The 26,236-nt window shown below is 58.2% G+C and overlaps 2 protein-coding genes across 4 annotated transcripts in view; one reads left to right on the forward strand and one right to left on the reverse strand.

Annotated features, from left to right (window-relative positions):
• BTBD9 (BTB domain containing 9) overlaps positions 1 to 20,004 on the forward strand; it is a 483,558-nt gene extending 463,554 nt beyond the window's left edge. For all 3 annotated transcript variants that reach the window (XM_079780631.1, XM_079780629.1, XM_079780630.1), the window contains exon 11: positions 4,042 to 20,004. In XM_079780631.1, coding sequence (XP_079636757.1) covers positions 4,042 to 4,239 — 198 coding nt within the window. In that variant the 3' untranslated portion in view covers positions 4,240 to 20,004. The remainder of the gene's footprint in view (positions 1 to 4,041) is intronic.
• Positions 20,005 to 21,089: 1,085 nt separating this feature from the next.
• ZFAND3 (zinc finger AN1-type containing 3) overlaps positions 21,090 to 26,236 on the reverse strand; it is a 356,826-nt gene continuing 351,679 nt past the window's right edge. Inside the window, exon 6 of the mRNA XM_079780635.1 lies at positions 21,090 to 22,437. Coding sequence (XP_079636761.1) covers positions 22,283 to 22,437 — 155 coding nt within the window. The 3' untranslated portion in view covers positions 21,090 to 22,282. The remainder of the gene's footprint in view (positions 22,438 to 26,236) is intronic.

The raw sequence follows: 26,236 nt of genomic DNA on the forward strand, positions 1-26,236 counted from the left end.
GCCCCTGGGGAGGGAAGGGTGGACCCCTCCCCAAGGAAGCATGAGGTCAGCATTCTCTGTGCACACTGGGTGGCCAGGGGAGGGCCAGCAGTGTGTCCGCCCTGTGGGTCTCCTTTGCTGTCCCCACCGGCTTCAGGCAGCCACCAGCCCTTTGCAGGCGTAGCCGTGGAAACCCGTCACTGAGGATTGAGTCCTGGCATTCGCAGGTTCAAGGACAGCGTTAGAACAGGTTGCACCGTCTTACTTACCCAGGGCCTTTGGTCAGTGTGGGAGGAGCCTGGGGCCAAGGGCAGGAAGCCTCAGGGTAAGGAGCGCTGGAGAGCCGGCCCTGCCGGAGTTTGTCCAGATGCTTTGGTTCCGGAGCTGTCTTCTGCCCCCTGGCCCCCCAGCCTCAGTTCCTGTCACATGTCTGGCTCAGCTCACCAGTGTCTTTAAGACGCTCTCGGGCCCTCAGGACCCTCAGGAGCTGGAACTCACCTTCAATCCCATTCCCGTCGAGGCTGCGTCTGCTCCCTGCTGCCCGCCCTGACCTTCACCTCTGCCCCCGCTGGATCCTGCAGGCCCCTCCTCACCCCTGCTCACCCCTCGGCCTCCCCAGGAAGCTGTGCCAGCCCCCTCAGCCTGCAGGTCAGGACCTTCCGGGTGGATCCCACCATCTAGACCTCACCTCTAACAAGTAACAATGTGTGGCCGTTTCTCTCCAAAGCACGTGGCGAACCACCGCCTCCTCTTGGCCTCTGCGGCCTCGCGCGCGAAGCTCCCACCACTGGTGGAGGAAGCCGCGGAGGGCCACGCTGACCTCCCTCCGCAGTGTCTTCCCCAATACCCTGCCTGGCACCACCGCACCAGCACATACACTCCCACCGCACGATCTCCGTGGGGACGATGCCCAGGCTGGGCCTGTGGGCTTCATGGGGCGAGCGGGCCGTGGAGGGTCCCTGCTCCAAAGCCCTCACAGGCCGACAGCCCTTCTCCCCTCAGTTTGCCGCTCACATCTGCCCAGACCTCATCCGTCCCACATCCCCGCACCTGGACCCTTCTCCCCCTCCCCCTGCCGCAGGCCCTCCTCCCACACCCCACACCTGGACCCTTCTCCCCCTCCCCCTGCCGCAGGCCCTCCTCCCACACCCCCGCACCTGGACCCTTCTCCCCCTCCCCCTGCCGCAGGCCCTGCTCCCACATCCCCGCACCTGGACTCTTCTCCCCCTCCCCCTGCCGCAGGCCCTCCTCCCACATCCCCGCACCTGGACCCTTCTCCCCCTCCCCCTGCCGCAGGCCCTGCTCCCACATCCCCGCACCTGGACTCTTCTCCCCCTCCCCCTGCCGCAGGCCCTCCTCCCACACCCCCGCACCTGGACCCTTCTCCCCCTCCCCCTGCCGCAGGCCCTGCTCCCACACCCCCGCACCTGGACCCTTCTCCCCCTCCCCCTGCCGCAGGCCCTCCTCCCACACCCCACACCTGGACCCTTCTCCCCCTCCCCCTGCCGCAGGCCCTCCTCCCACACCCCCGCACCTGGACCCTTCTCCCCCTCCCCCTGCCGCAGGCCCTGCTCCCACACCCCCGCACCTGGACCCTTCTCCCCCTCCCCCTGCCGCAGGCCCTCCTCCCACACCCCACACCTGGACCCTTCTCCCCCTCCCCCTGCCGCAGGCCCTCCTCCCACACCCCCGCACCTGGACCCTTCTCCCCCTCCCCCTGCCGCAGGCCCTGCTCCCACATCCCCGCACCTGCACTCTTCTCCCCCTCCCCCTGCCGCAGGCCCTCCTCCCACACCCCCGCACCTGGACCCTTCTCCCCCTCCCCCTGCCGCAGGCCCTGCTCCCACACCCCCGCACCTGGACCCTTCTCCCCCTCCCCCTGCCGCAGGCCCTCCTCCCACACCCCCGCACCTGGACCCTTCTCCCCCTCCCCCTGCCGCAGGCCCTGCTCCCACATCCCCACACCTGGACCCTTCTCCCCCTCCCCCTGCCGCAGGCCCTGCTCCCACATCCCCGCACCTGGACCCTTCTCCCCCTCCCCCTGCCGCAGGCCCTGCTCCCACATCCCCGCACCTGGACCCTTCTCCCCCTCCCCCTGCCGCAGGCCCTGCTCCCACATCCCCGCACCTGGACGGTTCTCCCCCCCCCCCCCCCGCCCCGCAGGCCCTCCTCCCACATCCCCGCACCTGGACCCTTCCCCCCCTCCCCCTGCCGTAGGCCCTCCTCCCACATCCCCGCACCTGGACCCTTCCCCCCCTCCCCCTGCCATAGGCCCTCCTCCCACATCCCCGCACCTGGACCCTTCCCCCCCTCCCCCTGCCGTAGGCCCTCCTCCTGAAAGGGCTGTGGGGAACATGGAGTCCTTTGAACATTTTACTTAAGGTTGATAAGTAAAATAGTTCTTAAGTTTAAATAGTTATTTTTGTTAATATGAGATAGAAAAAAATAAGCAAGGTGGAAGACAGGACTAATTATTACGAATAAATGTTTGATGACATGATTTGCTAAAATGGATTTCAACCAACCCAGTGAATAAGGCAGAGCAAATGTGAAAGTGATTGTGGGAAACGTACATCCAGGGCAGCTTGAAAATGTTTTCATAATTCAGAAAAAATCCAGTTATGTTTTTAAAAATTATACGAGTCATGGTCTTGGGCCATTTTAGAAAACAACTTGAGGATCTGGACATTGATCTCCGTAAAGCTCCCAGCATGCGTGTGCTCCAGACTGTGCGCAGGGCGGTGCCCAGCGAGAGCTGGAGCCCGTGGAGAGAGGACTCTGTGTGCTGGGGGGTGCGGGTCCCTAAGGCCCACCTCGGACGGGCCCCCTGCACACGCTCCAGCTCACACCAGCGTGACCTCCTGCTTTGTACCAGGCATGTCACACACACACCACCCTTCCCCCAGCCATGCTGTGCTGCTCTCGGGGTCAGAGTCAGGGTCACAGCCCTTCCCCCAGCCATGCTGCTGCTCTCGGGGTCAGGGTCAGGGTCACAGCCCTTCCCCAGCCATGCTGCTGCTCTCGGGGTCAGGGTCAGGGTCAGGGTCACAGCCCTTCCCCCAGCCATGCTGCTGCTCTCCGGGTCAGGGTCAGGGTCACAGCCCTTCCCCCAGCCATGCTGCTGCTCTCCGGGTCAGGGTCAGGGTCACAGCCCTTCCCCCAGCCATGCTGCTGCTCTGGGGGTCAGGGTCAGGGTCAGAGCCCTTCCCCCAGCCATGCTGCTGCTCTCGGGGTCAGGGTCAGGGTCACAGCCCTTCCCCCAGCCATGCTGCTGCTCTCGGGGTCAGGGTCAGGGTCACAGCCCTTCCCCCAGCCATGCTGCTGCTCTGGGGGTCAGGGTCAGGGTCACAGCCCTTCCCCCAGCCATGCTGCTGCTCTCGGGGTCGGGGTCAGGGTCAGGCCCGGGCTCGCCCTCGCTGGCTGAGCGCTCTGCTGCGTGGAGCCCGGTCTGCACTGCAGCTGGCCCAGCATTGAGCAGAGCCCAGAACTGCTTCCACGGTGACGCGGTCCTGGTCGGGGGGCTCCTCCAGGTGAGGCTTTGGGTGCAGGTTGGCCCAGGCATGGCAGGTGAAGTCCCCTCCCCAACGTCTAATTAGGCACCCAGAGGAGGCTAGGGAGGGAGGGGCTGGTTTGCACCCTAGGAGATGAGCCTGGGTCCTCCTCTGGGGTGATACCCTGTGGCTTTTTGTAAGTAACTTTATTGAGATAGTTCACATACCATACAAGTCACCTATTGAAAGTGTACAACTCAGAGGTTTTTAGCATCTTCACCACCATTTCCATAGTCCATGTTGCCCCACAGACTTTTAACCCAACTGCCCAATGCAAGAATTAACGAATTAAAGAGAGCTAACCAACATCGGAGACAAAAGTAACCAACATCAGAGGAGTCCAGTCCTGGTGCCGAACTTCATGGTTCATCTGCTTTGACCCTGACTGAGCCTCAGCCCTCCAGCTGCTGCTGGGCATCTGCACGGGGCAGGCAGCAGGACAGGGTCCCGCCGGGTGGCAGCCCCAGGGGGACACTGACCGTCACTCACGGCGTATGCCTTCTCTCACCAGGTGTTCCATTGTGTCCACTTCGAGTGTCCGGAGCAGCAGAGCAGCCTGAAGGAAGAAAACAGCGAGGAGCCGGGGACGGGGGACACCAGCCCGGCCAGCCAGCCACTCGAGCCCCGCGCTCTGCAGGCCCCCAGCGGCAGCTCACTGCCCTCCAGCCCGGGCTCCCACTCTCGCTCATCCGGCCGGCAGCACCAGTAAAGGGGCTCTATGGGCAGGGACTCGGGGGCCTGTGCACAGGACCGTGTCCCCAGCAGGGCTGTGTCACTGCCCCGCCCCTTCCTGCGGGGAGCAGACCTGGCTGCAGAGACGGACACGGAGCAGGTTTGCTCCCAAGGACAGGAAGGGGCCGCTTCATTCTCCTCAGTTCGTTCCGATCAGGCTGGTCTCCAGGGGGAGAAAATGGTCTTCAGTCTTCATCAGTCCAGCGTTCACACCCTACCTCTCCAATCTAACCAGGCCCAGAGCCGGCGCGTGTGGGTGGGCAGGGGCAGACAGGCCTCTCGGACCTGGGGCGGGCGCCCTTTGAGAAATGGGTTTCCTTCGTGTCTACTCATGAACACGTCACTCTGGCAACTGAATGGCTTTTTATTTCTTTTAGTTACTCCCTGTTTGCTGAATCATGGGTGTCCTGGTCTTTTTGAAATGCTCAAACAGCACTTGTTTTAACCCCTTTGACACTAATTGTCCTTCCTTAGTTTTGAATGGTTAAGCGTGGGGTGGAGCGAGAAGCACATGCGTCTCCCCAGGGCTGACAGGGACACTCCTCCAAGGAAGTTCATCAGAACACAGGCACTGAGCAGCCGTGGCACCGAGCAGCCTGGCACCGAGCAGCCGTGGCACCGAGCAGCCGTGGCACTCACTCGGCTGCCAGGTCGCGGACCTGTCCTTCCGTGGTGAGTCCGCCTTGGGAGGGGGCAGGAGCACCCACTGTGCGCCTGCTGATGCCGTGCTCAGATGCCTGTGTGGAACCTGCACACCTCCCGTTGGGCTGGGCCTGTCTGCCAGTTGCCAGTGGGGCCGCGGGCAGGGCGGGCAGGAATGCAGGCCTGGGCCCGGCGCGGCCCTGGTCATCTCCATCCTCCAGTTCCGAGACGCTTTCCTCCTCCTCGCTGCGCCGTGTCTCGCGGCTTGCTCGGCCCGCGCTGTTGTGTCTCAGCCATCTCCATTTGGGTTCCCTTGTAACTCCATCTATTCTTGTCGCTGTTTCCTCTCTGCAGCTCTCCCTTGGCTGGCTGTCCGCTCTGTGAAGCTCCCCCACACGCAGAGTCCTGCGCACCCTGTGACGCTGGGGGGCGCACTCGGGTCCTTTCTCTGGCGTCTTAAAGACACCGTGGTTTGGTGTGCAAAGAGCAGGGCCGGCTCACTGCTTTCTCCTGTAGCCGAGTCCCGAGTGACTGAGGGGACAGTGGGGTAGCATCGGATGAAGGACTGTGGAAGCGCGCCGGGGGGAGTGGGGCTCCCAGTCTCCCTGCCCCTCGCGTTCTGAACTGCCCTCCTCCCCTGTGTGGGATGAGCACGGTGCTGCTGTCCACACCCAGCCCCAGGCCCCTGTGAGCGGCGGTTCCTGCCCACCCCGCCAGCCACCCACTCACTGGGCAGCCGGAGGAGTCAGCAGGCGAGTGCAGAGGCTTTCCAAGGCTCACCTGTCCAAGGGCCTCTTGGTGAACTCTGAAGTCACCTGTGCAGAGAGGAAGCCCACAGCATGGACCCAAGGACATGGGGTGGGCCCCGCTGCCCACACAGCACACCCGCGGCCAGGCCAGGGCTGCGCGCCGCTGGCTGCTCAGCTCCCCCCTGAAGGGGCACAGACTGTGTCAGAGCATTGGGCCCCGCGGTCCCTTCCCGCCGGGCTCCCCTCCTCCCTGCTGTCTCCTGGCGACCCCTTTGGAGTGTGCACCTTCCACACCTCTGCCCTAGGTCTGTCTTGAGAGAATGGACTCTGTCTCCCCTCCCCCACCCCCCGCCTCTGGCACTTCAGTGGCTCCTATCAGATGAAGGGAAGGAAGGGGAAACCGAGGCAGTCTGATGACATGGTGGCAGGGAAGCAGCTGGCCTGGCCCACACCTGTCTGGAGGCCTCACGGGCATGGGCACTGCTCTGCGCCCAGAGGAGCTCAGCAAGCCCTGCGCAGCTGCCCCCTGGGACCAGGCAGGGGCTCTGCCCTCCCGACGGCCTCCTGACTGGGGAGAGGGGGCTGCAGGGGGCTGGAGACCCCGCTGGAGGCCTTTCACAGCAGACACGCCAGACCGAGGCCTCACCTCCAGGGAGTGGGGTGAGCCCCAGACTGCCCGACTGCTGTTCTCCGGCGCCAGCTGGGCCTGCGGAGGTCTCCTCCCCTGCGGCCGCCTGGACCGAAACGGTCCCAAAACAGGAAGAGACTCAGGGAGCCTACTGGGTGCAGGTGCAAGCTGGGCGGCACTCAGCTAGAAGGGTTCCCAGACACCCGGTTTGAGGAAGGAACCTGGGCTGGGCCATGGCAGGGCAGGGCTGGTGTGGGACCTGGCTCCCTTGCCTCTGCGAGGACACGGCCTGGGTGGTGACCAGGCTGAGGCAAGGTCAGGTGAGGCTGGACCCTCAGGGGAGGTGGACAGGGGTGTTTGTGACCTCTGGCCCGTTACTGTGACCCTTGTCAATTACAAACTAAAACAACAGCTTTGTAACCACCTCCTACTCACCCCCCCCCCCCCCCCCGCATCAAGAAAGGGCACCATGGGAATGAAAGGCCGCTTTCACCAGGGCTGTGGGAGGGAGCCTTCAAGGCACTCTGACAGTTCCCAGGAGGCCCTGGGCGACAGTGAGCACGCCGGGAGCCCGTGCCGGTAGAGCAGCCTCCTGTGCCCAGCAGCCCTGCAGGTCTGTGGAGGAGAGAGGACGGGGACCCTGTGCCGGCGGGGGGGGGGGGGTACACCTCATCAAGGTGCTATTCAAGCTGCCGACTTGAAGCAGGTGCAGTGGGGTAACACACTGCCATCTACACACACTTGTTTTCCGTATTCTCAGTGCTTGTTCTGTTCTGTTTCTGATATAGAACCATGAGCCCATGATGGATGTGGGACTCTTCTCAATCGCTCTTTAAATTGTCACTTTTAAAATCTTATTTAATGACAAATACATTAAAAGTGTTTTATTCCTAGAAGAGTTGGGAAAAGACATTATTTTCAGCAACAGTGGGATGTTTGTTAGACTGATTCCTTGGGGAAAAAAAAAAGAGTTTTGAATTGTGCAAAAAATTGCCCAGTAGTTATGCTGTCGCCCCAATTGCTAAACTGCTGTGCAGACGGCTGCAGCCCAGTCAACTTCACCTTTATTTAATTTAGAAGATAACAAAATGGTAATCACTTATCCCTTCCAGAGACTCGGGGAAGAAAGGCGCCGTGTGTGATAAAAAGCAGCGCGCCTGGGGCCGCAGCCACTTGCAATAGAGAGGGAGTGTCCCCATCCGCTGCAGGGAACAGTCTCCCTTTGGACAGGAGAGAAAGGTGTCAAAGGGGGAAAGGAAAATTAAATTGGTCTCCTTCCAGGAGTTTTTCCTCATTAGTGTTTGCTTTCCGGGGTTTCCCGCATACCCCTGCCTTTCCTGTGGGTGGCAGGTCCCTTGATGCTGCCGAGGTGGCTGGGGCTCAGCAGCTGCCCGTGGCCATAGCTGCTGCCTGTGACCGTGGCCAGGCCCGTGGCCGCAGCCCTGAACGCTGCGAGCTTGCTCTGACCACCGCTCCAGCAGCAGCCTGTGCTCATTCGAGGCCCCAGGATTGAGATGCAGTGCCTGGGCTGTGCCCCCTGGGTTTTGTGACTGATATTAAGTCAGAAGTCCTCACGGTGCCGGTGTGTGCAGGTTTCTGGGAAAGGGGAAGGGGCGGTTGGGACAGAATGCAGGCACCCCGAATGCTGCTTCCTCCTGGAGGTTGCCCTCACACCTGGTTACAGGTGAGGATCCAGAGCCCTGGAGGTGTGACAGAGGAATGGGAAAGGTGGCAAGGAGGGGCTGGCGGGGGGGTGGGGGGGCGTAGAGCAGCCTCCTGTGCCCGCAGCCCTGCAGGTCTGTGGAGGAGAGAGGACGGGGTTCTCTGGTTCCCGTCAGCTTGGCTGGAGGGGCCGTGCCCTTCCCTGGGGCCTGGGACCACCTCTGCCGACGGGCGCTGTGTGGGTGACTGTGATCCCCACCAAGCACCCCACACCCTTCAGGCAGGACTTTGTGCTGCGCTGATGTGGGCTGGGACCTGCCTCTTTGGGGGTGGGGTGGGGAGCAGGCACATGGGGGCCAGGTGAGCCCCCTGTACCCTTGTTAGAATAGAACTGGTTTTGTAAGATGACTCATTAAAAAACTAAGGGAATGCTCATGGAGTAATGCTCTAACCTGGCAGAAGGGGCAAGGGTGCCCTCCCCCTGGCCCGCTCCGAGTCCTCCTGCCCTGGGCCTGTCACTCACCTCCTCTGTGACACCCACCGAGCCGGCTTCTCCCAGACAAGCCGGACTGAGGGGCCCCACCACCGCTTAGCTTTTTTAAGAACTGACGTTCTCCCCAGAGGCCTCCCCTAAAGACTCAGTCACCCCCTGCAATTGGTGGTAAAAGGCTGTGCATTTGCCATTTGCACCCTATTTACAGCCCTGAGCCTGGAGGTGAGGAGAAGGCCTGCACCTGTCTCCACGGCTGCCCCCTGCTGGCTGCGGCGGGCGACTGACTATCCGGGCTCCTTCCCACCAGAGGGCTGCCCTGAAGGTGCCGCTGGAAGGTGAGGGAGGGGGCGGCAGTCTGAGAGGCCTCTGGGTGGGCCCGGCCCTGGGAACCCTGGTGGCATTGACTGACAGTCCGTCCACCTGCCTCCAAATAGCCTCTTCCTGCCACGTGAGCCCCAGGGTGGGCAGAACCAGCCTGTGTGAGGTCACCGTGCCTGGCCCTGGGGGTGTGGCCTCGGCGTCGGGCCCTGGGTGCGTGTGGAGGGGAGTGGAGGGGGGGCAGGGGGCAGTCTGGTCCCATGGCAGCTTGTAGCTCTGGGTTCCGGGTTTACTGCTTGTCCTGCGCCTGACAGTTTGGGGGAGGGGCCCAGCTGCACCCTCGCAGCAGGCCCCAAGCAATGGGGAGTTCGTCCGGGCCCTGCTCAGCAGCCCCACCGTCAATGGCACAGGGCACCGAGGTCTGAGGAGGTGATGGTGGGGGCAGAGCGCTGACCAGGGCCTGCCTCTCCCGGCCAAGGCCCCACGGGCACCCGGCTCTGGCCCCGGCCCTCCAGCGCCTGCAAGACGGGTGTGGGGGTGACAGGAGCACCTCAGGGTGACGGGGCCTTGGCCGTGAACGACTCTGGTCACACGGTGCAAGCTGAATTCCCAGAGAACGGGCCTCCCCTGCCTTTGGGGCCGGTGCGGGGCCTCAGGTGGTGGGGCCGGTGCGGGGCCGGGCGGCTCCTCTGGGCGCCCGGGAAGCTTCGTCAGCGCCCACAGACGCTCCGGCAGGGGTGCCCTTTGGAGCGGGATGGACTTGAGGGCAGGCTGCGCCCCTCACTTGGTGGAGCAGCCAAAGTGAGCAATTACGCAGCCCGTGTTCAGAACATCCCGAGGTGCCTGTACGCGTGCGCCCCTCTGAGTGACGGCTCCCGGGGCTGTGACATTCGTGTCCTCCACAGCCGCCTGCAGCCCCTCCCGGGCCCGGCCCATCAGGCTTCCCTCGACCCTCCCTCCCCGGCACCATGGGTGCCTGCCCTCCCCCCCGCCTTCTCTGCCGTGGACGTGGACAGGCGCCCGCCTCCGAGCCAGTGTTGTCGTGTCCAGCCGCCCTCGTGCTGGGCCTTCTCCTCAGAGCAGAGGCCTTAGAGCCGCCCGGCTCCCCGCACTGGGGTCCCCATCTCCCTCTCCTCCCCGAGATGCCTCTTCAGTGGCGTTTGGTGGAAGAAATGCCACCGCGAACGCACTGGGCCTCAGACCCCGCCTGGCTGGCCGCCCGCGGGCTGTTCCCTCCCAGGCCTTCGGCGGCTGGTTAACCTGGAGGTTTGGGCCTCGCAGGGGAGCCCCCCTTTAGCAAGGCCCTTGGGAAACTTGATTTCGGCCTCGTCACGTGCGCTTACTTCTGAGCTCCGTGTTGACTGAAATGTCGAACAAGACAAAACCAAACCCAGGGAGCAGCGGGGTTCACCATGCTGCCCCCCCCATGCTGTCCCCCCTCCGTCCCTCGGCCATCACTGGTCCTTCAGCTCAGGGCGGAGCACCGCCGGCCCGGCCCTGCTCCGAGTGCTGGGGACGCAGCGCCATCAAGGCCCACAGAACAGACAGAGGTCCTGCCTCGAGGCCCTTGGTTCCGAGGGGTGACCGCACGCCCGTGGGCTCCGGGAGGTGAGGACTAGAAGCCGCTCGCAGGTCCAGGGGGGCCCTGAGAAGCCTCCCAGAGCGACAGCTGGGCAAAGCCCGAGGGAAAGACCAAGCTGGCGGGAGGGCCAGGCGGAGAGAACCGGCCGGGCTGATGGCAGCCAGTGGAAGGCGGCCGGGCTGCGGTGCGGCTGCGAGGAGAGTTCCCGCTGGGAGGGCGAGGGAGGAGGACGGGGCAGCTGAGGGCAGAAGGGGGAGAGCTGGGGGCCTCGTGGACGGGGCAGCAGCCGCGGCGGGAGGTGGGCTCCGAGGATGGGAGGGGCCGGCCTGGGCGGGTCAGCTCCTGACAGGCTGGCCTGTCACCGGGAAGGCCCTGCAGCCGGACCTCAGAGGGACCCGCTCACCAACACGAAACCCGGCCAGGCCGGAGGGAAAACGACAGGCGTCCAGGTCACGTTCCCACGGCCCCTGTGCCGGGGAAGCCACAGGCACGGCCTCTGTCCCTCGGCTGAGCAGACGTCAGGGGAAACAGGACTTGACGGCATGGGACCAGGAGGCGGCAGGATGCCTGTGATTTCACGTCAGCGTTTTCCGAGCGGTGAGCAAGCGCGGCAGAGCAGGCGCCTTGGTTTCCGCGGTGGAGGTGACTCCAGACTCGCCTGGGACCTGGTTAGGTGCCACGTGCGTGCGCCGGGCCTGCGGGGGGCGGTCGGGCTGCAGTCCGGTTCCCACAAAGCACCCAGCCTTCGGGGGCGCTGAACTAGACCTGAGAGCAGCTGGAGCCTGGGCCGGGGCTGGGGGCAGACCTGGGCCACCTCCCTGGTGGTTATGGAGCCGGGAGGGATCACGCAGGGAAGAGGCGGGGCCCAGGCTGAGCCCTGGTGCCTGGTGGAGCCCGGAGATGAGGGCTGAGGGACGGGCACCTGGTGGTGACAGCCGAGGAGGCGCCCAGTGCCAGAACGTTCGATTCTGGTGGCATCGGTTTTCTGGAACTGACCGCCTTTGGGACAGTCCCTGAGGCTGGCCGTGAGCTCGTGTGGGTGCCTGGGGACCCCACTTGCCTCTCTCCAACGTCCACTATCCCAACACGCTGCCCTTTCATGTTGTGGGGCTGGAGCGGCAGGACGCACTTGCCCAGGACGTGGAAGGATGAACTCTCCTGAAGTAGCTACGCCTGACTCTGCCCCTGCACCTGCCTGGACCACAAAGCTTCCGTATATTCTACTTTTTCATCTATTTACATTTTAAAGATCTGAAGTCTTGGACTTAGAAGTCAAAGGTGGCAGGTGGCTAGTTTGGAGGGCAATGGGCAATATTAACTGCAACTTAACTTGTGCAAACGAGGCACAATGACATCCATTGTTGCTTTCCCCTCCCTCAAAATCACAAGCAAGGACCAAAACGATACATAGCTTGAGAAAAAAAGTCAGAATACAAATGAGGAGGGGATGCCAGAAACTGAGGAAGTGGTGGAAGACACGATGGCAGGCTGGATTGGCCTTCACATACAGGACACGGTAACAGAGGACACGGGTCTCCACACAGGAATGATCATCCAGTGGCCTCGTCTCTAAGGTGGCGCCTGTGGGTCCTCCCGGCTCCAGGCCAGCTCCGCGGCTCTCAAATTATCTGTAGAGAAGCCGCATGGCTCAGGAGACACCTCTGAGCCTCCGTTTTCTCGTCTGGCAAATGGCGCGAACAGTTACTGCTTCATGGGACGGTGAGGATTAGATAAGGCGTATGTGAACGGCTCCGGGGACAGCCTGGCACGAAGTAGGTGTGTGATCACTGCCAGCTATTCTGATGATCTGTTAACGTCCTGCCGCTGGCCTATTTCTGTCTTCGTTTTCCTTACTCCAGAAATAGTCCTGAAACCCCATTCATCGGCAGGTACGCTGATTGCCCCAAGCCCGGCTCCCCCACCGGCTGCTCTCCGCTGGCCGCGCCCCTCCCTCTGGAGCACCGTGAGCATCACCCGCGGGCCCCTCCCCAGGGAGGGGTCTCTTCTGGGTGGGCCAACCTTGAGCGGCAGGTGGACCCAATGGGGGTGCTGGGTTTAGGGTACTGGGGTAACAGACCCTGGCTGGTGTGCCCTTTGGTGGGGATGGAAGGACCCTCTTGCTCGGCGATGCTCCCAGCGTCTGGCGAGAGCCGCTGCCTCAATCGGGCCTCCTGGCTCTCCGGGGCAGCCAAACTCTCTTTAAATGGAGTTGAGAGTCACACAACATAAACTCCCCCACTTTAAACGACCAGTTCGGTGGCGTTTAGTACCTTTACGACCGTGTGCAAACAGCATCCGGATCGTTTTCACCACCTGGAAAGCAAACCTCTCCCCTCCACCCCCGGTGGCGACCCATCTGCTTTCCGTCTGTGACTTTCCTGTCCTGGGCATTTCATTTAAAAGGAGTCGCCTACTGTGTGGCCTCCTGTGCCTGGCTTCTTTCACTCGCCCCGCGTTGGCGAGGGGGCCACGTGGTCGCCTTCACTTCTTTCTGAGGCGGAACTGGGTGCGCATCCTGCACCCGGTTGGCCCGTTCACCCTCGGTGGGCCCTGGGCTGATTCCCTTTGCCCACTGTGGATGGAGCACGTCTGTGCACATGCGTGAGTGAGTCCCTGCTTTCATGTTCAGGGGTGTATACCCAGGAGTGGAATTGCTGGATGATGCGGTAAGTCTGTGTCATCTTTTGAGGGACCACCAAACCGCCTTCTGCAGTGGCCACACCGTTCCGGTCCCACCAACAGTGTCCGAGGGGTCCGTGTCCAAACACCACCACCTGTTGTTCCACTTCCTGGTCATCACGGTCCTCGTGGGCGTGGCCAGTCAGACCCTCACCTGTCGGCCCCGAGCCCCTGCGGCACGGGTGACACAGGCACACACGTCGTCCCGTGCCTTCGGCTCCACCCGCAGCCAGGAAGCAGCCCTCTCCATGTGCGTCTTAGAAGCAAGTCACCAAGGCCAGCCACATTCGGGGGGAGGGGCTCAGGGAATTCAAGGACATGTTTAAAGTCACGACAAATCCATGGCATTTCTCATCTGTCCTTAGACCAGTGCTACTCAGCCCATTTGTGACTCAACATGGTGCTCACACCAGACACAGCACCCTGCTTCCTCCATCAAGACTGTCAGCCGACCTAAGCAGATGCGTAGCCACACAGGTGACCACACGCAGACCCACGCTCCTCGTGTCAGCCCAGGACACGGGGAGGACCTCGGACCCTGCTCCGCGGGGGCTGAATAAGAAATCACAACACGTAACATTTTTAAAAGCTGACCAATACCCAAACATTAAAAAGTCCAGAATATCATGAAATAAGCCAGTAGTGAAAGAAAAATACCACATGGTCTCACTCATTTGTGGAATATAAAGAACATTATAAACTGGTGAACAAAAATAGATACAGAGGCAGAGAAGCATCAAACAGACTGTCAGACTACTGAGAGGGTTGGGGCGGGGGAGGTAAGAGATCAACCGAAGGACTTGTATGCATGCATATAAGCATAACCAATGGACGCAAGACACTGAGCGGAGGGTGAGAGCATGTGCTGGGGGGTAGGGGAGGCCGGGGAAAGGTCAATGGGAAAAAAAAGGAGACGTGTACTACTATTGGTAATACTTTAAACAATAAAATTTTTTAAAAAGTCCAGACTGTGACCAAGGTCTTGCTGCATGAGCGGTAAGAGCCCAGGCACAGCGAGAATTCCCCATCCTGCCCTCTGCTGAACAAAGTGGCACATCTGCATCGCGAGCACGCTCGGTTCCCGCAGGCCTGGACGAGGACCAGTCCTCTTCATGTTCACACGGATGGTGGACAGTTTCCCGTGGACTACCTCTGGCTCCATACCTTTCCCGTCTCCACTCCCCCTCCACTCAGCTGTGCCAGGCCAGGCTCTGCAGGACGCGCTAGGCTGCAACAACCTTGGCCTTGCGCCTTCAAGTCGCAAGTCCCGGCACAGCGGCTGGTCTTCCCAGAGGCCACCCTCGCCCAGGATGACCGCCAGTCACCCCCTATACACGGGCGGACTGCAACCACACCAACATATCCCACTGATTCTGAATTAACTATCTCCCCAACTCCACTCCCCTTGGCAAATCCCCGAAATGCCCATGTGGCCTCAGTACCTCCCCACAGGAGTGGGAGTGTGGTGGTGGAAGCTGGAATTGAACGAGGAACCCGTTTCAACCAAAGCAGTTAAGTATCCAGTTCCTGCAAACCTTACGAACCCTGGGACCTGCAGGGAGGGGCCTCAGCTAGCACTTCCTTTCACTGTGACGCCACCTGTCACTCCGCCTCCCACGTCACAGGGGCTGTGACTGCTGCCCGCCGCCAGCTCCCAGGAGGCAACAACAGAGAAACAGAACTTCCACAAGCACTGGCTCCCCCACCTCCCCTTCCCACCCGGGGCCCCATCTCAGCACCGTCCCCTCCCCCCTGCACCTATTTACCCCTCTCCACTGGGTCATTCGACTGGCGACTGGCGTAACAGTAATTTCTCCTTTACTTGAAAATCAGCTCTCTCCCCACACCCACCCCACTGCTGCCCAATTTCTCCTCGAAAAGGAAGCCCTTGTAGCCAGGCTCCCGGTTCTCCTGCCCAGTGGCCAGTCCCCACAGGTGCCCACGCCCCCCTTCTCCTTAAAACACCCCAGGACTCCGCTCTCTGGGTCGCCGACACCCTTGCTGGCTCCCCGTCTCCCTGGGCCTTGCTCCCTCCCTCCCTAACGACCTTAAAGGCCGTCTCCGGCCAGGACCCCTTGCGGAGCTGAGGGCTGTGTGTGGCATCTGCTCAGCATTTCCACCTGCGTGTCCAGCCTGCACCCAGCTTAGTCTGCTCCCACCCAGCCCCAACCACGAGTCCCTTACAGTGACCATCTCCCCTTCCTGTTCGGGCCCAAACCCTGGGGTCGCCACGTCTCCTCTCAGCCACACCCACTGTCTGCACTCTTGTCATCTCTCCCTTGCAGGTCAGCCCACCTCCCTGCCCCTTGAGCTCTGCCCCCCACCGGTCACCCGAGTTACCCAGTAGCCTCGTCCCTGGGTAACTCTTCTCCGCAAAACCCATCAGACCACATCCCTCCACAGCTCAAACCCTGGATGGTCCCACCTCCCCACGGTGTCCCAGCACCTAGAGCAGCAGGTGTGGAGCCAGGCTCTGCCCAATGGGCTCCAAGGCCCGTCATTCAGGCCTGTCCTTGTCACTGTCCTCCTTTTGGGTCCCGTCTCCCCTCCTATCCGGACCCCCATCTCCTCTGTGGCTGGCGGGCTGGGCCTGTAGACTCCAAAGCCTCCGCCCCAGGGGGTTGGCACATTCTCACCTTTGGCCTCCTGCTCCCAAAGCCTTCCAGAACCCTGCCCCCACCAAGTCCACACTCCCTCCAATAGCTCGGGCTCGGCCCACCCCAGGAGGGCAGAATGGGGGTGCCAACCAGCCTGCCTCCTAAGTCCATGAACCCAACTGGACGTTTTATCACCATCACACGTGATCTCAAGTCCCAGTCTGGGGGCACCTCATCGCCAGCAGCTTAATCACTGGCGTCTGTGAGATGCCCTTGAGCTCCGGGCTGCCTGTCTCACCTTCCCAGCCAAGCCCAGGTGCAAACTGAGGGTGACCTATCAGTTTTATTTTGTGGCTCTTTTTCAAAATCCTCACTTGATATGTTTGATTTTCGAGAGGGAAAGAGAGAAACACTGACCGTATGCACCCTTCAGGGACCGAACCTGCAAACTTTTGGTGCACGGGATGACGCTCCAACCACGCCACGCGGCCAGGGCTATTTGCAGGCCTCTGCTGAAGCCTGCCTGGGCTCTGGCCGCAGGTGAGCGGGGCCCCAGGGTGGGAGCTCTGGAGCCTGTGGTCACCCACCTGTTGCTCCTGGCTCACTGTCCACCTCCGACTCCCTCCAGGAATTGGTCAGAAACACCTGCTGTTTATAAACCCAGGGGACAGGATTTACGCCGTGGGGAAGGTGGGGTTCTAGGAACTGGCCCAGCATGCCTGGCAGGTGGTTTGAGTTTGGGTTGCTGTGACGATGCAGCACTGAGGCCCATGTGCACTGACCTCCAGGCTGCCCCAAGTTCTTCCTCAAAAACACAGAAGGTGCTCAAGGACCTGCACAGCTGGTCCCAGAGGCACCAGTTAAGAAAAGGTCCGGAGGGAACAAGTCCTGTGCTGTGCGTCCGCCAAGCCCGCCCTGCATCTTCCAAAACGTCTGACCAGAAACCAGCACCCGACTTGGCATGGCGGGACCTGGATGTGCCCCTGGTTTGAGGGTGCTGGGGCAGGCTGGTTTCTGAAGACCGTGCCCAACACCCTGGGAGGCTGGTCCCTTCTATCTTCTTTGACTTTTAACATCAACATCATGCATGTGTACAGTCATAGGGCAGTACACATACAGCTTACTTCATTCCCACCCACCACTCCAAAGAGAGTGAGTGGACCGTCAGCTTTTTCTGCTGCACTTACATTTCTTTTATTACTATTATTATTTATTTGTTGTCTAAAGCTTTACATGTCTCCTTTTTCCCCACTTGATCCACCCCCTCCCCCCAGCCATTCCTACCCCGGGCAAGCCCCCACCGCCCCAATGTCTGTGTCCATTCGTTATGCTAATATGCAGGCATACAAGTCCTTTGGTTGCTCTCTAACCCCCCCGATCCCCTGCCATTATTCTTGTTCATCAAATTATGTTGATCATTATATCGCACAAATGAGTGAGATCATGTGATATTTATCTTTCTCTGACTGGCTTATTTCACTTAGCATAATGCTCTCCAGCTCCATCCATGCTGTTGCAAATGGTAAAAGTTCTTTCTTTTTTACAGCAGCGTAGTATTCCATTGTGTAGATGTACCACAGTTTTTTAATCCACTCATCTGCTGATGGGCACTTAGGCTGTTTCCAAATCTTAGCTATGGTGAATTGTACTGCTATGAACATAGGGGTGCCCGGGATAGGAATGGCTTGGGCGGGGGGCGGGGGGGTGTCAATAGGGGATAAAAGAGACATATGTAAAACTTTAGACAATAAATTTTAAAAAAAAAACATGAAGAATTTACATAATATTACTTCATTTATATGAAGTTCAAAAACACCATACACAAAAACAAACTCAAAATGGCTAAAGGACTTAAATGTAAGACAGGAAACCATAAAAATCCTACAAGACTACATAGACAACAAAATAGCATTCGTATGTCATAGCAATATCTTTACTAACACAGCTCATAGGGCAATGGAGACTAAGGAGAAAATAAACAAATGGGACTACATCAAAATAAAAAGCTTCTACACAGCAAAAGAAACCATCAACAACACAACAAGAAAGCCCACTGCATGGGAGAATATATTTGCCAATGATATTTCAGATAAGGGTTTAATCTCCAAAAATTTAGAGAGAACTCATACAACTTAACAAAAGGAAGATAAAAAATCCAATAAGAAAATGGGCAAAGGACCTAAATAGACACTTTCGAAAGAGGACATACAGAAAGCCAAGAGACATATGAAAACATGTTCAAAGTCACTAATCATCCGAGAGATGCAAATCAAAACAACAATGAGGTACCATCTCACACCTGTCAGAATGGCTATCAACAAATCAACACTACGCTGCAGTAAAAATGAAGGAATTCTTACCATTTGCAACAGCATGGATGGACCTGAAGAGCATTATGCTAGGTGAAATAAGCCAGTCAGAGAAAGATAAATATCATATGATCTCACTCATTTACGGAATATAATGAACAACATAAACTGATTAACAAAAACAGATCCAGAGACAGAGAAGCATCAATCAGACCATCAAACCTCAGAGGGAAGGTAGGGAGGGTGGGGGTAAGGGGGAGAGATCAACCAAAGGACTTGCATGCATTCATATAAGCCTAACCAATGGACACAGACACCAGGGGGTGAGGGCATGAGTGAGGGCGTGGGAGGGCAATGGGGGGATAAGGACACATATGTAATACCTTAATCAATAAAGAAATTTAAAAAAAATCAACAAACGACAAGTGTTGGCGAGGATGCGGAGAAAAAGGAACTCTCGGGCACTGCTGGTGGGAATGCAGTCTGGTGCAGCCACTGTGGAAGACAGTATGGAGTTTCCTCAAAAAGTTAAAAATGGAACTCCCATTTGACCCAGTAATCCCACTTCTAAGACTATATCCCAAGAAACCAGAAACACCAATCAGAAAGGATATATGCACCCCTATGTTCATAGCAGTACAATTCACCATAGCTAAGATTTGGAAACAGCCGAAGTGCCCATCAGCAGATGAGTGGATTAGAAAACTGTGTTACATATATACAATGGAATACTACGCTGCTGTAAACAAGAAGGAATTCTTACTATTTGCAACAGCATGGATGGAGCTGGAGAGCATCATGCTGCACTTACATTTCTAACCTCACACACATTGCTCTCTTGAATGTTAGACACGCAACTCCCTCCGACGGACGGGACGATGGGAACTTGGCGCACCCTGCAGACTTCCCAGTACTGACTGTTCCCAGAGCAACCCTCGTCACTGTTTCTGTGTTTACATGATTTGTATTTGATATTATTCACAGCTAAGTCATGCAGGGTCTATGGTTCCTCTTATTTTTTGTTTTGCAATAAATTGTTTCTGTTTGTGTAATTTTCTATCTAAGACTCATACCCGAACCCCATGGTAGAAGGTAAATCAAATACAGACACTGACTCACGGAGCCCCTCCCAGCCCGTAGGGAGGTGAACGGGCTGTTGTGGGCCTGGGCCTCGCCGGGCAGTGCCTTCCCACACCCTGTCTTTCTCTGGTTATTCCCCTCTTCCGGAGCCCTCCCGGGGAAGCTCTGAGGATGGTGGCGAAGGAGGGAAACTCTCTGAGGCCCCGGTCTTTCCTCGGGTGTTTCCGCTGCTCTGGCGCCTTCTCAGAGCGGGAGGCCTCTCAGTTCCCAGCATGTGGCTGACCCCCACCTTGATGACCCATCCCACTCCAACTGCCAGCTGGGGCTTCCTGTCCTCCTGCTGCCCACCTGAACGCCCTCCTCTTCCCAAAGCCGGGAGGTGCTGACTGGAGGCAAGGCCGCGGGCACAGTCCCACTAACCCCCGCCAGGCGCGTGTCCCCAGGCCCCCAGGCCCGGTGCTCTCTGCCCATCTGTTCACTCCGTGCACCTCGGATTTCCTCTGAGGATCCTTCATCATCGTCATGACAACTGTGTGGCCAATATTTCTGCCTTAAAGGTGGTGGGGAGGGGTGCCACTCCGCCAAATGTTTTTAAACATCTTCACAAGTATTAAGTGTATCCTCTACACCAGTGATTTTCAACTGTGTGCCACCGAATTTTAAAACAAGCAATACCTGACTACTGAGGGGAACTGACCTCTTTTCCTTTAGATTGCCGAATAAATGACAACAGCCAACACAGGAGCTGTCTGGTGTGAATAAATACCATTTTTTGGGTCATATCGGCAACCACCGAACTTTAGCAGTTTATGTGGGCCGTGAGAGAAAGCAGGCTGAAATCGCTGCTCTACACCAGTGAGTTCACACAGCAAACACACCATCCTGGTCCTCCCTCCAGGGAAACGCCGTTCTTCACCCTCTGGGTCCTGCCTTGGGTGCTGACCCGCTTCCCAGGACCCATGCAAACCCGGGGCCCAGAGCAGGTGCTCACTTCCTCCCATCTCTCCAGATGTGCAACCTCCTGCTGACAGCAAAGCGGGGCCCAGCAGACACACCTCCTGGCCAGGCCCCAGCCTCCCCTGGCGGGACCACCCACAGACCATTCAGAGGGCTCGGGCCGCAGAGCTGTGGGAGGGGGTCCTTTGACTAGTTTCCTAGTGGTTCCAGGGGAATGTAGGAGAATGGGCGAAACAGAGAAATCCGAACTTTCGTACGACTGGTTTAATTTTTTCAGCAGGAAAAAAAGAATAAAGTTACAAGAGTTTTTTAATATTTTCACAATGTTAAAACTAAAACCGAGCTCTAGGCTGTGTGTGTAAGTAAATCTAGAACACAAAAGGGTTAAATAAGATTTCTCTTTTAAAGATACAAGAATTTAAGCTTTCCTTACATTTAACAAACTTCACAGAACAGATACTGCGGGGAACAAGCCCCCCCACCCCCCCGCTCTGCCACCAGGAAGTGAGGGCCGAGCCTGTGTGCTGGGCTCCCCATCGCTGCCTCCAAGCAGCAGCTGGTGGGGCCTGAGGAGGGTGGGGGGCTCGGGGGGCCTCTGGGGGATCAGAGCGTGGTGGGGGCCGAGGCGGGCCAGCTCACTGAGGATGGCCGGGGACTGGCCCGAGGGCCGTGGCTTGACAACAGTGGTAAACGTGGGCAGACCCGGCCCCTCTGCCCTGGGCTGCCCTAGAGCAAGACACCGGTCTGGGTCCTGAAGCAAGAATTAAGGCTGGAGATTTTGCAGCGGATTCCACTCTGGTGGGGGTGGGGAGGAGGTTGGGAAGAGCATGATTTCCTATTTCCTATTTTGGATTCTGGACCAAAGAACATTTTCAGTTGCAGGAATTAATTTGCAGACAGAGTTGACCTGCTTGTGGTATAAAAGGGCAAGTTGCTGGGTTAAACTGTTCCAACAGCCTGCGGGTGGACAGATCCGAACTGCCGCTGCAGGAGCGTTCGGCTCTCACCGCCCGGATGACGGGCTCTGGGCCTCGCACACCTGCTCGGCTTATCCTGTCTGCCCGCTTCCCCCGCCCGGCTGGTAAGGATTCCTAACGTGAGCAAAGAGGCCCACCCCCTGCCCCACCCGCCCGAGCTACTGCACTCCTGTCTGCCCATGTGAAGAGGCACAGGCTGAGCAAGGTGCCCCCACCTGCTGAGCCAGTGTCTCCTTCGGAGCCTGGCCACGGCCACGGCCACAGTTGTACACAACGCACCGCTGCCCCGCGGCACACGCTGCCTCCCTCACTAACCCTGCTTGTGGCAGGTGTGGACAGTTGTCGCCGGACCACAGGGCTGCAGACGGGGCGAGGCCATCCTCCCCCTGACCCTTGGCTCCTGCTGGAAGGGGCAGAGTCTGGGCAGCAGCTCCCCAGGGGCTCCCGTGGGCTATGAAATGTCATTTAAAAAGCTCCCAACATAGAACTGTGGCTGCAGAGGCCGACGCGGACCCAGCCTCACTGCTGTGCTGCAGTCAGCGTATGTGATCAACTGCCAGACCCTGCACTTGGCAAGGGGCAAACCAGAGCCAGCGGGTCGGGAGGCCCCGGCAGCCTCTCGTGGCCTGGGGTCCTGTGTAGGAAGGTGGTTCTCGAGGATGGACTAGACTTGAGTGGAGCTAATTTTCAAAGTGAGGTTACTGTTCGTCTTCTCATGTGGTGAGTTTTTTCATAACAAGTCAGGTAAAAAATTTTGTGAAGATTTTCATAAGAACCTGCTCCCCCACCCACAATGAGCTCTGTGGGAGAGCGAGGCCACCACCCAGCCGAGCCACGTGGCAAATCTCAGCAGCCTCCTGTGGCCAAGGCAGCGTGGCCACCAGGCTTCCTGCTGCTGGGACTAAGGATGAGTGAGGAGGTGAAAGGCCGGACATGAACCAGAGTTTTGGCAGAGCCGTGTGCGCTGTGGGGACTGGAACACCAGCTTCTACTCCTCTACGAACTCAGAGTCTCCGTCTGGAACCCTTTCCGCTTAAGGCTTTTTATAAGTTTGACTCCAGCAGTGACAGGTATGTGTTGTTTTAAATCCACTAGCCATGCTCAAAAAAAATATTCTTCATGTTTTAATTTTATACAATGGCTAGCAGGCACCTTAGTAACCAGCCAGAAATCAATTTCAACCACCATCAACCCCTAAACTACAGTACCAGGATGGCTGGCTAAAGAAAGGAAACGGACTGGCTGTGGTCTGACGCGTGCCCAGTAAAGGTGTCTGGCTGACTCTGTCCTAAATAAGGCTAACATCAGTGAACTAAGAACAGCGTCACGTGGCGGCCGTGCCGGCCTTCACGAGCACCCCTCCCCAATGCGCTGGCAGGAGCGCCCCACTTTCCGGTCCAGTTTCACCATTTTCATGATGGCTTCCTCTCGGCCTCGGCCCATGTGGTCAAACGTACAGTCATGCTGCTCGGGGAGGCGATGTAACATACAGAACACGTAACCTGCAGAAGCGGGAGAAGCAGAGAAAACAGAGGGTTAGGGTGGCTGCCCAAGGCCCAGCTCTTACTCTGTCTGGAGGGCGGGAGGGCACCTCAGTGGGTGGACGGTCCCAGCAGAGGCTCCTGCTGCTGAAGAGTTTATTAGAGAGCCCCCGCCCCTCCTCAGCTCAGGGTAAGGTCCTCAGAGGCCGACTGGGCATTTCACGCTGCTCATGCCTGGGTGGACCCTGGAGGCAGAACCCAAAGGCGGCAGCGGCTGCTGCTGCGGACACACCTCTCCCTAGGAGAGCAGAGGCTCTGAGCTCCTTCCCTCCGGCCACCGGGCAGGCGGGGAGCAGAGCCATCAGCTCAGCGTTGTCCCTGGAACATCCACCAGGACACCAGCATTTCTCGGAGGAAGACAGGGAGCAGACCAAGTGATTATGTTAAATTACATTCTACCTCCTGTACAGCTAGGGCTTGGGGGATCGTGGGAGTGCTCAAACCATAAGCTGCACGTGAAGGGGGCTCTCAAAGGAAAATGGATTTAAAGTGCTGGAAAAGGTATTACATGAAAACAGAGGACAAAACGGAAATGCTGAGCTCCATCATCTCCCAGGAGCCTGATGCTTCTAAACTCCACTTGGCAGGTAGGAGGCTGAGGTCCCGCACTCAGGCTTGGTCCTCTCTCTGGAGCAGAGAGGTCCGAGGGAGACACTGGTGAAGCTGGTAGAAAAAGGGATGGGGGAGGGGCTGATGCAGTCCCTCTGACGGGAAATAATGAGAGGAGGCTCAGAGGACAAAGGGAACATACCTGCATCAGAATGTGACCTGTTCCCTCCCCTTGTCTGATCAACTTCTAGGAATGCTGGTCGGTATGTGGATGTGCAAGGCGCACAGACACCTGATGTCTCCTGAGCCCTCGCTCTGGGGAAAGGGGTGGTGCTGGGAAGCCCCCGGCCAGTGATGGCTGGCTCCTCATCCATCAGTTGTATCTCGCCACACCTCAGGGTCCCCATGGGCCTAGACCAGGTCCACAGGACCAGCCTGTGGGTGCATCTGAACCCACCCCTAAGCCCCCTCCCCCTGGCCTGGAGCAGGCACCCACAGCAGCCCTGCCACCCCAGGGCTCTCCTCACTCACTCTCCAAGCAGCACCTCTGCTCGGACTTCTTTTCCCCGATGGCCAGGGCAGCCACCCCTTGCAAACTGGGAGCCGTTCCTCTCCACACCCTCAATTTCTGTTCTTTTCAGAGACAAGGGGTAGAGGCAGTGATTTCGGAAGAACAGAAGTTGGAGCAAAAACTAAGTGGCCAGAATGGACGAACATTTCGACAGCCTTAACTTTTAAACATAAACTTAAGAGAACATTCCTCACTGCCCTGAGCTCCTGCGTGCACGGGGCACGGGGTACAGGCCACGGGCCGAGCCCAGACCATGCGCTGTGCGAGAAAGCGCACTCCTCGCTGCTCCCAGGGAGAGCACGGCCATGTGTTTCTCTCTAAATTGGGACTGGGTTTAAGGAAAAGAACAGAGATGACATTTTATCTCCTGAGAAGCTGAGCTCCCACTTGGTCCAAAGGCAAAGTGAAGATTCATGAGCTCACGTGTTCTATTTACTGATGAGTTCATTACTCGAAGCTATTGAACACCAGCTGCCTTTCTCCTAAAGGATTTCCCAGCAGAAGCGTGGATGGCCCCCCACCTACCAAGCCCAGCCACCTTTGTGCAGCGGAGCCCACCTGATGAGGGGAAGCTGCCAGGTCGGGCTTGGGGTGGGCACACCAGCAGTACAGTGGCAGCATTTTATTCCTAGCATCGACAATGAGGGCTGGGAGGGGAGGGCCCCCTGCCCCCTCCCTTCCCTTTCTTTAAGATATTGGGGTGATGCAGGAGAATGTCCCAGGGCTTGTCTCTCCTGATGAATGGTGCTCGTTGAATACAAGTAGCAGGAAATGGATTGCCTGTGAATTCACGTGGACCTGGTTCAGGCTTACATCTCAAGGCAGAATGGAGCGGAGGGAAGACGCTCCAGTGTTGTCCTACCCACGCTTAGCTTGCCTTCCAACAGCTGGGGGGCAGCAACTTAGTGGATCTGAGAGCCCCAGGGGTGACAACCACAGCAACTTCCACATATTCTCGCTACCCACCCAAGGATTCTCCATCCAGCCCAACCCCCTCATTTCTCTGCCAAGTCCTGTGAACCTCTATTAAAACACACACGAGCACCTGGCATTTCATTTTTGGGAGGTGAAAACCACTGGCCAGCAGCTAAGTTTGGGAGTGTGCTGGTAAAAGGAGGGTCCACAGCATTGTAACTCACTGGGCAATTTTGGAAAGCTGACTTCCCAAGTGGCCGTGCCAAGGTTATTAGATGGCTTAGAGAAGCTCAGTTCCCACTCCTGTCAGGATCACTCATCAGGAGGAGGGTGCAGGCTGGAACTTGTCCCAAATGCTGAACAGGTGTTATCCACGGACAGCAGCCCACCGACAAGGTGCATTTCCGCGTCAGTAGTGGGATACAGGGAGGGTGGGGATGACTTGGGGAGTGGGATGGACTTTATCTTCGTTTCCTGGTACCCAAGGATCTGTTTCCAGAAACCAGTGCAAGTGTCATGGACTTTCGAGGACTCTCTGGTGGAATGTGGAGACTAAGCTGGGTATGGGGAGATGCGTTCAGGCTGCTGGGAAGATGCCTGCCCCTAACTTCAGTGATGAGCAGTGTGAGCACAGGGGACTGACGGCCTCCACCCTGGCCAGGCCGTCCTCCACACCAGAAGCCAGTGGGGCCTCTCCAGAGAAGGTCAAACAAGGTGTGTCCAGAGGCACAAAAACACAGGGGACCTGAACTGAGCAGCTGAGCTGTGGCCCAGGCTTTGGTGTTATCACGCAATTATTTTCCCCTAATTTTAAAAAGTTATATATCACCTGGTTGGCGTGGTCAACACTCAACCACTGAGCCAGGAGGTCACAGTTTAATTCCTGGTCAGGGGATGTGCAGGAGGCAGCTGATCAATAATTCTCTCTCATCACTGATGTTCCTATCTCCCTCGCCTTTCCTCTCTGAAATCAATGAAAATATATTAAACAAAGAGTTATATGCCCACGTCAAATTCACTTACTTGTTCACACACACGCAACCCACGTCTCTCTCTCCCATTGGGCCCATAGTCCAGCTTCGTGCACTTTCCAGAACAAGTCAGCACACGTTTGCTAACAAAGCTGGGCTTTCGTTCCCATGCGTGCTCTGGAGGGACTAGGAGAAGAGGAGGATATGAGAGGAAAACGTTTTTGAAGATATGACCTGCCTGCTAACTGGGCCCCCCCTCAGCCCTTTCCCTGCGTGCCACAGGGCCCATGCACGGAGCCCATGGACTGGTCTGCGTGAAGCACTGGCCTGGGGGAGGCCGCAGGCAGAGCTCCTTCCCGGCTGCCAGAGGGGCTCCCGGTAAATGCACCGCACACTCAAGAACCTGAGTGGGCATTTCTTTGCTCGCTGGCACTGGAAAGCAATTTGGGATGAGCCCTTGACTAAACAGGGAGCGGAGGGGAGGCAGCAGCTCTGTGAGCAGGTCCCACGGCCCAGCGCTCCGGGCCCTTCTCCGCCTGCCATTACCCGGCTCCTGACTGGCCATCATGGCATGGGGAGAGGGACCGGAGGCCAGACCACAGCAGGTGATACCAGGCAGCGCCCTGGTGAGCTGGGCTGGAAGGCCTCCAGAAGGTCTCCGGCAGCTACACTCTCAGAATGAGAGAACCTTCTTTAACTACATAGGCAGCAACAGGGGAGGGAGAGAATGCCTGTGTAGACAGCCATCATGGCT

This window comes from Cnephaeus nilssonii (assembly GCF_951640355.1).
Source record: "Cnephaeus nilssonii genome assembly, chromosome: 9".
Classification (NCBI taxonomy): domain Eukaryota; kingdom Metazoa; phylum Chordata; class Mammalia; order Chiroptera; family Vespertilionidae; genus Cnephaeus; species Cnephaeus nilssonii.